This window comes from Papaver somniferum, chromosome 7 (assembly GCF_003573695.1).
Source record: "Papaver somniferum cultivar HN1 chromosome 7, ASM357369v1, whole genome shotgun sequence".
Lineage (NCBI taxonomy): Eukaryota > Viridiplantae > Streptophyta > Magnoliopsida > Ranunculales > Papaveraceae > Papaver > Papaver somniferum.
The window spans coordinates 246727586-246742636 of NC_039364.1; the positions used below are offsets into that span (position 1 = coordinate 246727586).

General features: G+C 36.1%; 2 protein-coding genes across 2 annotated transcripts; one reads left to right on the forward strand and one right to left on the reverse strand.

Annotated features, from left to right (window-relative positions):
* The first annotated feature begins 3518 nt into the window (after window positions 1-3518).
* LOC113300061 (deoxynucleoside triphosphate triphosphohydrolase SAMHD1 homolog) lies at window positions 3519-9371 on the forward strand. Its single transcript, XM_026549212.1, has 19 exons — window positions 3519-3956; window positions 4836-4873; window positions 4988-5010; window positions 5461-5567; window positions 5659-5710; window positions 5807-5891; window positions 6132-6222; window positions 6587-6622; window positions 6749-6816; window positions 6970-7032; window positions 7196-7251; window positions 7342-7415; window positions 7551-7643; window positions 7732-7833; window positions 7919-7999; window positions 8080-8171; window positions 8280-8295; window positions 8582-8692; window positions 8794-9371. The coding sequence occupies exons 1-19, from the start codon at window positions 3822-3824 to the stop codon at window positions 8893-8895; spliced, it is 1425 nt and encodes a 474-aa protein (XP_026404997.1). The 5' UTR covers window positions 3519-3821; the 3' UTR covers window positions 8896-9371.
* A 410-nt stretch (window positions 9372-9781) lies between these two features.
* Window positions 9782-11910, reverse strand: LOC113293598 (xyloglucan-specific galacturonosyltransferase 1-like). Its single transcript, XM_026542188.1, has one exon. The coding sequence runs from the start codon at window positions 11824-11826 to the stop codon at window positions 9943-9945; it is 1884 nt and encodes a 627-aa protein (XP_026397973.1). The 5' UTR covers window positions 11827-11910; the 3' UTR covers window positions 9782-9942.
* Between the last annotated feature and the right edge of the window lie 3141 nt (window positions 11911-15051).

The following is a 15051-nucleotide window of genomic DNA, read 5'->3' on the forward strand; positions in this document are numbered from 1 at the left end:
GAAATCATGTTGTGCTACAGTGAATCATTTCCAGGGGGTTAGTCCTCGAGTGATTTCGGGGGAGTTGAGTGTATTTTAAATCTCAGGGAGTTTGAGAGAGTTTGAGAGAGTGTAGGGAGTTTGAGAGAGTTTTGTGTTTTTGAGTTCAGGGAGTTTGGGGGAGTGTAGGGAGTTTGAGAGAGTTTGGGGGAGTTTGAGAGAGTTCACTCCTAACTCATTCTCTTTTAAGAAACAATAAACCCTTATTTGCAAATAACATTGATCTTTAATCAAAAGAAAAAAATAAATGAAAATGATCATATCTCTGTATCAATAGTATGTTATTTTGTGCAACGAGATAAATTTTTTTCCCTTCAATTTAGCGGTCTCCATACAATTCTAACTCCCTTTGTTCACGAACATTTTCCCACATATCATCCGCTATACTCTTTCTCCATGCATTAGATTCTTGACGTTGTTGTTCTTGAGTTTGTTGTGTCAAAATTTCATCTTCATTTACAAACGTTGATGGATGGCTATCTTCCTCTTCCTCGACCGGAAACTCATCTGAACGGCATTCTTTTCGTAAGAAGTTGTGTAGGCCTGCACAAGCTGTCATTATCTCCGCTTGCACCTGATACGGAAATGGAGGTTGAGACTTAAAGATCAAGAAACGAGACTTCACAACACCGAACAATCTTTCAACTACATTCCTCAAAGAAGCATGACGCATGTTAAATAATTCTTCAGCCTTTTTCGCATGATTACCCGTACCAGAAAATTCTTTCAAATGATAACGTTGGCCACGAAATGGTGTTAAACAATATCGTCGGTTTGCAAACCCACCATCCCCCAAGTAATATTTACCTGAATAAAACACAAAAAGAAAACTTCGTCAAGTAGAACCCGAATATAACTTAACCAAAAAACTCAAAACTTCACATTAGATAAAAGTAAAATTACCTTGCGGTATTTTCAGTCCATTTCTTTTTGTCATTGCGTCGTTAAGTATTTTCGAATCATGAAGCAGACCCTTCCCATCCACTGAGCACGTATATGAACTCCAAGTCGAAGTTGCAAACCGCTAACACATTTTGTAATTCGTAGTCACTTCCGTTTCCGATTCCGTATTCTTATTCTTCCTAACATTCTTTTTCTTCTTGTTGTTTTCAGCAGGTTGGATGGATTTTTCCATTCTATGGTGTGACATGTTAGCTACATTAGTACTTAGACTAATACTAGAACTTAACAAAGCAAGGATAGTAATAACACCAAACAGTCTAATGTAAACATGATAAAAAAGATGTGATACTAGATTACACAGTACTAACACGCAGAGCTACTCAGCCAAATTGTTAATCAAAGAAAATCCCTTAGCAACTCCTTGCAACAAAAGCACCGTATGAATTGGCTAAAACACGCCAATACGGAATGAAGTACGCCACTAAATTGAACTTTAGCATATAGAATAGAAGAGAAATATGTGTCTAAATAAGAGGACTTAACAAGTGATAGTGATTCTCAATGACACCCATGCAAAGTAGCAAGCCAATTAATGCATGATGACATAACAAATTATGAAGATAGCTGTAAAGGAATTTTGTTTCACCGAAACACAATTTCAGATTGTCCAATCTTTGCAGTACTAATACTTACCTGATCCTCTTGAAATTTTTAAGGTACACTTACAACTCAATATCCCACAACACACTCAAAAATCATAGCATTCCAACGGTTCATTAAAAAGATACATTACTCAGAACCCGACTACTTTCAATACGTGCATACAGAATTCAGTTCCGGATTTCTCACACTTTGGTGTACCTAAAGTGATCAGAACTTCATGAAATTTCTACAGTAGGAAACCTTCATATATACAAATATCATACTAAAATTTCAGCTTTGTCCGATAAGCGGAGAATGAGATAAATAGGAATCAGTCCCCTATTCGGGATTTAAACTCAGCAGACCATAGTCATATATTGTGCAAGCTTTGCAGTAGCAAACGTGACCTGATCCGCGTGAAAATTTTACTGTACTTCTATAACAAGGTAAACTACGACATACTCAAATTCATCATATTCCAACGGTTGAATTTAAAGATATCATTATAACAAAAGCACCGTATGAATTGGCTAAAACACGCCAATACGGAATGAAGTACGCCACTGTATTGAACTTTGGCATATAGAATATAAGAGAAGTATGTGTCTAAATAAGATGACTTAACAAGTGATAGTGATTCTCAATGACACCCATGCAAAGTAGCAAGCCAATTAATGCATGATGACATAACAAATTATGAAGATAGCTGTAAAGGAATTCTGTTTCACCGAAATACAGTTTCAGTTTGTCTAATCTTTGCAGTATTAATACTTACCCGATCCTCTTTAAATTTTTATGGTACACTTACAACTCAATATTACACAGCACACTCAAAAATCATAGAATTCCAACGGTTCATTAAAAAGATACATTACTCAGAACCCGACTACTTTCAATACGTGCATACAGAATTCAGTTCCGGATTTCTCACACTTTGGTGTACCTAAAGTGATCAGAACTTCATGAAATTTCTACAGTAGATAACCTTCATATATACAAACATCATACTAAAATTTCAGTTTTGTCCGATAAGCAGAGAATGAGATAAATAGGAATCAGTCCCCTATTCGGGATTTAAACTCAGCAGACCATAGTCATATATTGTGCAAGCTTTGCAGTAGCAAACGTGACCTGATCCGCGTGAAAATTTTATTGTACTTCTATAACAAGGTAAACTACGACATACTCAAATTTCATCATATTCCAACGGTTGAATTTAAAGATATCATTATAATCAAATCATGCAATTTCTTACCAAGATCTTTTGAACCACAAATTAGGGTTTTGACAGAGAGAGAGTACCCACAAAAAAAAACTATACACACAATCAAAATAAACAATCATGGAGATCAAAGATATGAAAAACAATCAAAATAGTACACAAATCAAACTATTATAAACAATCATGGAGATCAAAGAAGAAAAAAAACATACCTGGAAAAAAACGTTTCCTCTTCTTTCTCCTATGGTTTTCTACGCACCAAACTCCTTCCCAAATCTCTACTCTTTTGAGAGATTTGTTGTGAGACCAAAATACACTAAAAACTCCTTTGAACTCCCCAAAGCAACCAACTCCCTAATATTGTAGGGTTTTATGACTAACAGGGAGTTCAAGAGCTTTTTTTAAACTCCCCAGCGACTAACAGGTGTTTTCTAGAGAGTTTAGGAGACTCCTCTAAACTCCCCCACGACTAACACAGATTTGGAGAGACTCCCTCAAACTCCCTCAGAACTAACAGGAGAAAACCTAAATATATTAAAATCTCTCGAACTCTCCCACGACTAACCCCTGTTCTTCGTGTTTCTAAAACAGTCAGGTTTTGCTTTTTATTTTTATTTTTATATATATTACGATTGTATCCTCTAGGGGGGGTCACCTCACCGGGGCGTTTATATCCCCATCTCTTTATGCTGTCTCTCTCTTTCTCCCAGTTTCTCTCATGTCTTCCGAATTGTATTTATTAGGGATTATTCTCGCATTCAATAAATAAAAAAACTCCCGCTTCGGTTTGCTTTTGGCGGCAGGCAGGCATCACTTCCTCACCTCTTCTCTCCCAAACCCCATTCCCCCTCTCTCTCCCTCTTTACTCTGTTGAGTAACCGCTATCTTACGCTACCATAGTTTAAATATTTAGAGTTGTTATAGTAATATAGGTTTTTGTTTTTCAATTTCTTTTCTCTAGTTTTTTCTCGTTTTCAGAGAGGAAAGAAACGAGGATAGAGTTTTTCGTGAAAGAATGGTGGGAGCCTTTAACGAAGAGGAAGTAACTGCTTCATTGTTGAGTAACAAAATGACTTGTTATTCTTCACGAGATCGAAGATTTTCTAAACAAGTTCATGATAACGTTCATGGCAACATTTATCTGGATCCGGTATGTCACAGTTTCTCTTCTAAACTATCTCTTTTCATCTTCGATTACTGTTTCAGTTTGTTTCCAGCGTTTTTCATTATGGATGTTGTTATGTGTTAAATTCTTCAAGATAGAGTTCGGTTTCGGTACTCTGTGGTTTTGTTTGATTTTAATTCAAGCGATTCACTTATTTAGGTTATCTTTTTGTGATTCTAATTGTTTTTAGTTTTTATGTTATTTTAGGTTTTCGTTGCTACGATTTTCTTATCATCTCTGGTTTTATCTTCGATGTCAATTTCGTTTTTACTTTCCGGTAATGTTTGAGCATGTTATGTTAAACTGTGTCTTATGCGTGAAGATTGAGTTCTGAGTGTGTGTTGTTTGTGTGGTTTTTTTGTTGTTTAAAGATTCAGATATTTGTGTTCGATTGAGTGATTTAAAGTTAAACAAGATTATTCAGCAAAGTTGTAATAATGGATGTGAAAACTCAGTTTAAGAAAGAACAAATTATTAGGAAGGATAAATTACGGATTAGATTAAAGGAAGAGAAGATTTCTTTACTTTGAAGCAGAAGAGAAGATTTTCTGGTTTGATTGAAGATCTTAGATATAGTAATTAGGATATTTTCAAAAAGTATAACATCATTAGCAGAATTTGGCATGAAATCTACTCATTGTCAAAAGTTTAGATTATGAAAATATCACTTCTATGTTGATATACCTGAAATTCTCTATGCTTTGTTTGTTTGTGGTGTATTAAATTAAATTTCGACAGAAATTTATTATTCTCAGTTGTTTTTAGATACAAGGAGACTGATCTGTCAATTTAGATATTACTACATTAGTGAAATGGATTTCAAAATTTGTTGCCTCATAAGTTTGTCTGCATTGATGATTGCAGCTAGCTCTCAAGTTTGTGGACACTGAACAATTTCAGAGGCAAGTGTTATTTTAAGAATTTTTTGTGAAAGCTTTGTTTTATTGATTCCTTTTTATTACTATCTTTCATGAAATCCTTGTAAGTTTGTTTGTATGGTTTTACTTTGGTTGCAGGCTTCGTGATCTAAAACAACTTGGTAAGTTTCAGAGATCTGCTATGTTTACTTATTGGAAGTAATCTCGTAATATAATGTTATCTAGTATGGTGGACTTGTATTAAATGGGCTCCATTAATCACCTCGGGTAAAGAGTATTTATGTTGTTCGTCACATGGCAAATCAAAAAGCTCCTTTGTCTTCTTTTTCCGCTTTGGACTCACTGATTCCAGCGCCACATTCTGCTCCCTCATAAATGTGTCATTCCATCCGTATCGAGGAATTTAGACTTGATGGCAATTTTGGTGCAATTGATATTGTTTATGTATCCAGAGTTACTTGAAACTTGAAAGTATTATCTAGTCCTGTTAAAAGTATATTTTAGGCAAGTGTTATTTGATAGCGTATAAGAAGCATGGCATTAACAAGTAGAGTTTCAATAAGGACTTTTGACTTTCTTATTAGAGATGGAAAATGACATAATTATTACAGGTCTAGCATACTTGGTTTATCCAGGGGCTGTACATTCTCGATTTGAGCATTCGCTAGGCGTGTATTGGCTTGCTGGTGATGCTGTAGAGAAGCTTCAGGATAACCAAGTGAGCAACTTGAGTAGTTCGATCATTCTTACTGTAATTTAAACCTTGAAAGTCTTTGATTATTCTATTAAAACATGCATCCTCCTTGTAGGGATTAGAACTTGGAATTGATAATTTTGATATTCAAACGGTGAAGCTTTCTGGTAAGTAATTGAGTGTTTTTTCTTTCGAAGTTATGCGGTTGAAGCTGTATTACCTAATTCCTCATGTTTTTCATTGTCGTGATTCGAAATTTCTAGGACTGCTGCATGATGTAGGCCATGGCCCTTACAGTCACGTGTTTGAGCGCGAGTTTCTTCCTCGGGTTATTGATAATTGCACTTGGTAATTCTTCTTTCCTCCAGTAAAATTTTGGTTCTTCGGGTTATTGATGGAAGTTTCGAATATCTCCTACCCTTCATATCTGAGGGTAAGATTGTCACTGTTAGAAAGGTTGTAGGAACTTTGCTCTTGTATGGAGAACTCGAAGATGCAGAAAATTTGTTAAACTCAACCATGAGTCAGTGAATGGAATGCTGTTTTCTGAATTTCATTCCCCCCCTGCTATTATTGAATGTATGCCAGGTCACATGAGGAAATGTCAGTCAAGATGGTTGACCACATCGTTGATGAACATTCTATCGACATCAATCCTGCCAGTCTTAAAAGAGTAAAGGTTAGCTAAGGTTTTCTAATGGTATTCTGCCTTTTCTGCTTTGTTTACTTAAGAAATTCTATGTCATAGTGAACCAGTAAACCATGTATAGGATAACAATGTTCTATAGATTCACAGATGCAGATCAGATCTCAATAAAATATATTTATGCCCAGCTATCCGAGTTCCGTAACATTTTTCTCATTGCACTGATATTTTTACCGCTTGTAAATGGCCACTTAGTTCCGACCTTTTGTTCACATTGTATGCAAATCTGTTAGACAGGAAGAGTTTGCTGATTGGTAAGAACATATATGTGTATGTATGAAAAAGTTTACTTCAATTATAATTTTATTATGCTGATATCTTGCCTATGTTTTGACAGGAGATGATTCTTGCTAGTTCTTCCTCAGTCCAGAAAGTAAGTTTAGTTATCACCACTTTTTTTTTTCAGAATAATATGCTTATTTAATCATTTTTCCAGCAGTCGTTTCTAGTGCTTTTTAGTAGTCTGATCATAGCCTCCTGATGTTTATTGGTATATTAGAGCGCACAAGAGAAGCAGTTCTTATATGATATTGTTGCAAATGGTCGCACTGGGATAGATGTGGACAAGTAAGTGATGGCTCTGCAGAAGGGTTTGCTTCTTGCAACTTAATGCTATCTTTTCCTTTAAGCATATGTTATTTAAATATAAAATATCTTATGCTTTTCATCCTTATATATGTGTCTGTAATGGGTAATGACATAAGGGTATAACACTTACAGGTTTGATTATATTGTCCGTGATACTCGAGCTTGTGGTTTAGGCTGCAGTTTTCAGTTTGAAAGGTAAAATGTAGGAAATTATTTACTCTTGTGTGTGGGTATTTGGTCGGCATATTGGGAATTGACTTGGAAACTATAAGGGTATTGGATCATATATAACGGTGCTTGTGTCTGGCTGTATATCTCAGTGACAACTATTGGTGCTCTTTTTGTTTTTCTTGTTTAGGTTAATGGAAACGATGCGGGTTATCGGTGATGAAATATGCTACCGTGCTAAGGATTGTTAGTTATTTCTGAGACCTCTTATTCAGTTGATCACCCTTTTTTTCGTTTCATTGCTGCTACTAAATTACATATGAATATCTGGCCCAGATCTTACCATCAACAAGTTATTCACAACTCGTGCTGATCTGCATAGAACAGTGTACACTCATGCAAAAGTAAAGGTACATTAACGTGTGTTCTTTGTAATCATATGTAACATTTGTTGCTGTTTTCTGTTTGATTTATGTTATCGTTTAATTTTAAAGTTCTGTTTGTTTGAACAGTCTAATCACTTATATGGTACTTCTGTTTTCCAGGCAGTAGAACTCATGTTTGTAGATGCGATGTTGGAAGCTCATAGTTACTGTAACATTCTGAATCGATTAGATAACCCAGCTGAATACTGGAAGGTTTTTAATTGATTAAACTGCTTCTTCTGGTATCTACATTGGATCCTTGTCGTATAGTATAATTTTCTTTCCTTCTTGGCAACTGCAGCTAGATGACACAATACTGAAAACTATTGAGACAGCATCAGCCCAAGAACTGCAGAAAGCAAGGGAATTGGTCTTGCGTATTCGCAGAAGGGATTTGTACCAGGTATTTAAGTTGCTGGTTTGGTAGGTAGATGAAAAGTTATTCAAATCAACCTACTTAGTAGGCTCATTGTGTATTTTTGTGGCAGTTCTGTAATGAGTATACTGTTCCGAAGGATACAATGGATCACTTTAAGCAAGTTACAGCTCAAGATATTGTTTGCTCCCAGGTTCTCCACAGATTCTACTTTTATTCCGTCCTGTTTGAAAGATCTTACGGTGGGAATAATTCAATTGATTTTGTCTGTAGCGGAGTGGCGGACCCGAACTGAAGGAAGAAGATGTTGCTGTTTGCAATGTCAAGATTGATTTGTCACGTGGAAAGGAGAACCCTCTTGAGAGGTACTATTAAAAATTTCCAACCTAGATAGACAATGATTTTGCTAAACCACAATACTTTAAGATAGACATTGACAACTTCCTTTTCTTTTGTGCATGTTCTTCCTCCAGTATCAAATTCTTCAAGGTACACAAAAGTTCTCTTCTACTAATGTTTTTGGTTGATGATAAATGTTGAACCTTTTTTTTTTGTTTTTTTTTTTAATAGTGGTGTCTATTTCTCCTTTCTGTGGGGCTAAAGTGATTTAAGCTTTTGAAGACCAAACATGAGACTCATATCTAAGTTCAATGTTCTAAGTTTAATGTTCATTTTTGGAGTTTCATGTTTGTCCTCTACTTTCTAAGGTTTGGTTTAATGGATCCTAATTTGCATATGAATTAGGCTCTATGTTTAACGAGTTGGATTTTGACAGGATTATGAGAGCAATGAGAAATTCCCTATACAAGAGAATCGTATTAGCCATTTGTTGCCAGGTTATTGCCAGGATATGATCGTGAGGGTGTACTCAAAAAAGCCTGAACTGGTATGCAGAATAATCCTTTCTACCAATAAGAACTCTCAATCATTTGTTCTCGATCGAGCCATAGTTTTCAATCTATGCTTACTGGGTAATCACTATTGCAGGTGGAAGCAATTTCCGTGGCCTTTGAGAACTTTCAGCGTAAAACATATCATAACATACCGCAAGTTCACGAGACACCTGAGAAGAAGAAACGTAGAAAGTGAAGGTCACCGTTGTCTACGTTGTCAATTGTCTTTCAACCGGAAAACAATCTTTGTATTCGAGAAAGATGCAAATATGACAGCCAAACAGTTGAGTGATTACTATTTTCAACCTGATTTTTGAAAATCAATCAAGAGTCTGCTATATAGTAGATAGGTATACATATGAAAAAAGTAAATAATGTTCAACAGTGTTAACAAAACTGTGTATAGTCGATTAGCATGTTTCAGCGGTCAGAACCTCAATTCTGTAACATGTAGATTGTTACGAGACATTTAACATCTGATATTCCTTGGTCACAGTATTCTGCTGCAGATACTGTAAATAGTTACTTAAGCTGGTGAATCCTCCATCATTTAGGTGGTCTCCATGGAGATGACATGGATTTATGTTGAGAGTTTCAGTAACTTGGATCATGAAATTAGTTTGAATCTTGTTCAATCAATTCTTTTGCTAGTCGGATAATTATTTTTTTCAAGCAGTCCAGTGAATGATGAATGTCTCTAAGAATGCTGTAGATTAGGGCCTAATGGCGCATTGGCAATGTATATTCAAATAATGTACCCATTAGAGATAAAACCTAGCTTACTGAAATCTGAAATCGAGAGGTTCCCTGTTTTGACTGATTCAGATAGTAGCTGAAAGCCTGAAACAAGCTTATAGGCGTCCATGTATCATAACCCCAAATTTTTGGCTCCCCTCCCGAGCCCCTTTTTTTAAGAGAACTGTAGCTCCCTTAACTTTTGAGACTCGACCTTAGAAACAAATGATGCAGCATTTTCTGTCAAAAATCTCCACAAAATATGAGACTGAGACCCTTCTTTTTGGTAAGCAAAAATCAAAAATCAAAAACCCTTAAACCCTTGAAATGCATCGTGGTTTATAAAATGCTTTTCATGTGTACAATTGATCATCTTTCCAGTAACATTTACAGTAGCAGGCTAGCAGCATATTTTCTTTTCACCTGTAGATTTTAATCCTTCGGATACAAATAACTTAGAAAAACAACACTAACGAATAGAAAGAAAAAAAGAAGTATGTCGACCAATTCACAATGGTGAATCCAATTTAACAACCCGATCAAGCACATTGTTGATTGACACACTGAAAGCATCCTCAAACTTATGAAGTTCTGAATTTGGTTCTCCATAAACCAGCCTTGGCATCAACTCGTGTATTATGTATCTTCTCATTTCTTTTCTTTCTTTCAGTGACACCTTCATCAATCTTTCCACCACGTTTACCTTCAGATCTCTCACCTCTTCTTTGGCAATATACACCGAATATCGACGATGATCTTCTGGCAAGTGCCACGGGTACTGATAATATGCTGTGAAAGGATCAAAGAGAACCGGAATACAACCAGATATTAGTGAATCGAACACGGATTTCCTAGTCGGACTATCTCCAGGTGGTTGTAGACAGAATTCTGATTCCATGAATAATTCAATAAGGGACTCGGGTTGATCACATCCACCTGAGACACAATTATGAAATCGGCATATCCCTTCATCAGCCACAAAAGTACATTGTTTGATCAACGTTGATCTTATGTTGTCTGGTGCTCCAGGTCTAGCCGCTCCTGCGAAACTGATAAGACTTCTGCGATCCGACTGGCTTATCTTTGATTGCCATTCCACAATATCGCTATCGGAATGAGGGTGAAAATGAGTCGGATGGGGAACACCAATGTCATTAACATGCCATGGTTGTCTCTCAATCAAGAGTTTTAACGGAATCTGCATTTGATCTAGTTCTAAAAACCTAGTCCCCCATGGCTCCCCATCGCGTCGCCTAAAATCCCATGAAATCTTACCTAGAACGAATAGGTGATCCTTGCCGGAATTTCTAACCCAAGGTTGTTGCAGTTGAAGCCATTTCATGAGTTCCAAACTCAACATATCTTTTACATTGACAGTTGAGTTTTTGAAATGCCATCGCAATATATCCAACCCACCATAGTAAGGGACATAGAAAAGCTTAGCTTCATTCACATTATATACCCTACAGGGATGTCTTAATACCCTTGCATGGAAGATAGGTTCAAGCGAATACTGATGAGTTCGATACCAACCCTTACCAAGTTTTAAAATTGGTTCACCCATGGCTTCATTTGTGAAATATTCGCAAAAATTCATCCAAGGCACCATATTGCTGCAATCATCATTCATCAAATCCTTGTTGAATTTAGACGGTAAATCATACACAAATATCCCTCTCCCGTCACATGTTCCACTACTGCTGGAATTTGATGAGTTAGATCTCCACGAACGAAGTACTTGTAATTGTTCTTCAACTGCCTGAGCAGCAGTCATCAAGTCTTCGTCGTCTTTGTTATAGATGTATGTATTAATAAACATACTAGTACTATTACTAGTAGCATTAGCATCCCTTATAGTAGTAGTGGTAGCAGCAGCAGTACTATTTGCACTATTTTGATCATTAGTTTCTTTGACGATATTTTGTGCTACGTATACTGGCTCAGCATGATTGTAAGGAATCTCCTCCACAACATGAGTAGTATTTAACATAATGGTAGTAGTACTCACTGGAACTCCGCCGCCACTGCTATTATTAGTAGCATTATCATTGTGATTTTCTTCACCGAAGCCTGGAAATCTGACTGCTTCATTATTTCCAGAAGTTCCGGCAGAGAGACAATAAAGATTACTTAGTTTCCTTGAAGAGATACAGACATGCGCATAAGAACCTGATATTACCGTTGTCGACGAAGACCAAGCAAATAAAATCATTAGTAGGAGAAATGCAGCTGGAATTCGATAAAGAAACCTATATGGTGATGATGATGCCGCGGACGCGTTATTACTCTCATCGGATTCATCTACATCTGCTTTCTTCTGTATTGGCACTAATTTCTTATTGTTAGTTTCTCTTGAAATTTTCTTTTGTTTCAATAACTGGGAAGCAGCCATGTCTAATCAGCACACAAAATCAGAGAGAGAGAGAGAGTGAGAGATACATGTTGCAATCTTCGTGCTGCTTTTGTATAGGAATTCTATCTCCAGACTGAAATAATGTTGCTCCATAACCTTAGTTTGTAAAGAACAGACATGGATGCACGTAGTAAGAAAGCTTCTTTTCTTTAATGGGTATAAATATATGTGCAAGAGCCAAGTAGGTAAGCACGACTACACGTTTGTGCTTGTAGTACCTAACTACCCCAATGCCATTTTTGGGAAATGCATGCATTTCAGGCTAAGGCCAGCTCCCTAAATATATAGGTATTGGAATCTAACTGATTTTATTTATTTTTTTAACGAAAAGGTTGAATTTTGAATTTATTATAAAGAAAATCAATCATCCATTTCGAAGACCGAAATCAACCTAATGAGAGTCCCAATCCTTCAAAAAATCAACTAAACGATTATGCTCGGGTACATTATCAAACAAGATCAAGGAAAAATAATGCCTATGTTGAAATTAAGCTTATATATTGTTAGAGAATATCCATCCTTACACTGACAGATGTCAATTATGTATTACCTTTATAGCCCGTTCGGTTGGGAGAACTGGAAACCTATGAATTCAATTATGGGGTAATCCAATTCTTGGAATTGGATTCCAAGGAATGCAATTCAAATCCTAAAAATTTATGTTCGGTTGGTAATTCAATTATATTTGTTTTTATCCCGGAATCCAATTCCATTGCAGTAATGCAATGGAAATTCTACTATTTTGGAGGGAATTGGATTCCTAAGAATCAAAATTCTTAATTACAAAAAGTACATTTGCACCGTTCGGTTCAAGGAATTGGATGCATTCCCTGGAATCCAATTACTTGAAACGAACATGTTGTTAGAGTGTTGGTTGTTGTTTTTCCGTTATGACATGTTATTATTGTCCTGCCTATAAATAAGCATGTGACGTCTCGTGTAAGAGTTAATGAAAAATGAAATGAGTGTGTCCATCTATCGAGCAACACAAATAACATCTCAATATGGTACCAGAGCATCAGATCAAACATCCTCCCAAAAATGAGAATCTAGTTTCTATATACTTCAACGGTTACCTTCTGATTCAGTTCTTTCAAAACTTCAACCATTATTCAATAACTTAGGAATCTTGATCATGTTACTTCCACAGACTTATTGAGTTTGATATTATCTGAAGAAGCTGGAATGAACTTTAGCTCTAAGATGGATTTATCAACAGCTTCTGCTATGTCACTAAATAACATTCCCCTGTTCCACCTCCTCATTCTTGTGAACATTATTCACCTCATCATTATCCATTTCGTCCATATTCTTCTCAGCAGTCTTCAAATTGGCCTTCACCTTCTCGTGGTGGTTTTCAAAGTCCTGGTAGTTTTAGAGGTGGTAAATTTGGTGATGATCCACATAGAGGTTTTGTTAGAGGTGGTCGGCATAATCATGGTGTCAGATTTGGTAGAGGTGGTGGTGTACATAATTTTTTTTCTCTAGATATAAAATATGACTATTATATTGCTTGTGATCCAAACCTGGTCACTCAACTGCAGAGTATAGGTTTAGGTACTCAACTGCACCTTTTTCTGTTCAGGCATATAATTTTGGTTTTGAGGATTATGATGAAGATTTTGAGGATTATTGGTGCCCTGAGTCAGAGGCTTTTGCAGTTTGTTAGAGCACTGCTCGGTCGAACTCGCAATCTTTGCTATCTCAAGCTTGTTTGTCAAGTTTAGGTGATCAAAACTATAAATCTTGATTTCTAGTCTACTTATAGTTATGTCTCGGACTAGGATATAATGTGTATTTGAGATTTAGACTTCACGATGTTCATCGATTGAAGACGAAGATCTACTGAGGAGAGCTTGGAGGAACTTCATCAACAAAAGGTATGTGGATACAAAAATTTACCTATCACTCAGAAGTCTATTCTATTATATCTCCTCTTGAGACTAAGTCGTATAGCTATATAGACTTTTACATTATACACATTTGATATTTCGAGCTGAGTTTAACTCTCTTATATCGTTCTCGAAATATGTGTTAGAAGCTTTTTGCTTTAGCTACATTCATCATTATTCTTGACGAGTTTAGTTGGAAAGAATTTATTTGTTGGAAACTAAATAATGAGTCAAAAGATGATCATGTGAAAATTGCCTTGAAACATCTTACATGATTTGTGTGAGACGGTCATTTGATGTAGACTCGGAATGTTTCGTATTGATCATTCTATCACTTGAAAGTTACTTATAAGCTAATAGTTTGTGTGAGACAGCTATTGTCGTCTTTTAAGGATGTTTCAATGATTTAAATGGGAGTTCAGAACAATTAACGATTGTCTGGATATAGCACAGTATGCAAACTGTTGTAGTATGATTCAGGTTCGGAAACCAAGTTTGTATACCAGTATGCGAACGGGTTTAACTGTTATAGTCCGGGAACCAAGTATGCATACCAGTATACTAACGGTTTTACCTGAGTTAGGTCCGGGAAGACAGTATGCATACCTGTTTGCGAACTGTCGGACAAGACCAAAGTACGAAACTTAATTTTGCGTACCCGTTTGCAAACTAAGTTGGTTTATGTTCTAAAATCGATTAAATATGATTTCATACTCATGAACAAATACATATACTACAAATTAAGGAATGCAATCTTTGCAAACCGTGGCTTAATGTTCATGAATTGATTCTCTTGAATCAATCCCATTTTGTTTCAATTGTATCTTGTATACTTCTAAGAGAATATAAACAATTGAACAACTCTATGAGTAACACAATTAGATTCATTTGATTATCATTTGATCTAGAAGTGTTAGATGAATGTGGTTAATAGAAAAGTGTTCATATGGCTAACTTCGGTTAACTATTGTTGAGCCAACTCAATATACACGTTTAGGTACGGTTACCCATATCTAAATGAAGGTATATTTCATTTGTGTGTAACAAGCTAAGTACATATGACGGTGGAGAGATATTGCTTTGGTTTTAAGCAAACTTAGCTTGAATCTTAAATCAGGTTTTCATCTAACGGTGAATATTGATTGCTTTGTTTCAAAGCTATCAAACCTTGATTTGAAGCCTATATAAGAGAGAACTCTAGCAACTGGGAAACCTAATCCCCACACCTCCTGTGTGATACTAGTTGCGCACAGAGTTGATTCTCCCTTAACCTAGGTTTTTCCCTAAAACCATTATAGGTTAACGACTTAAA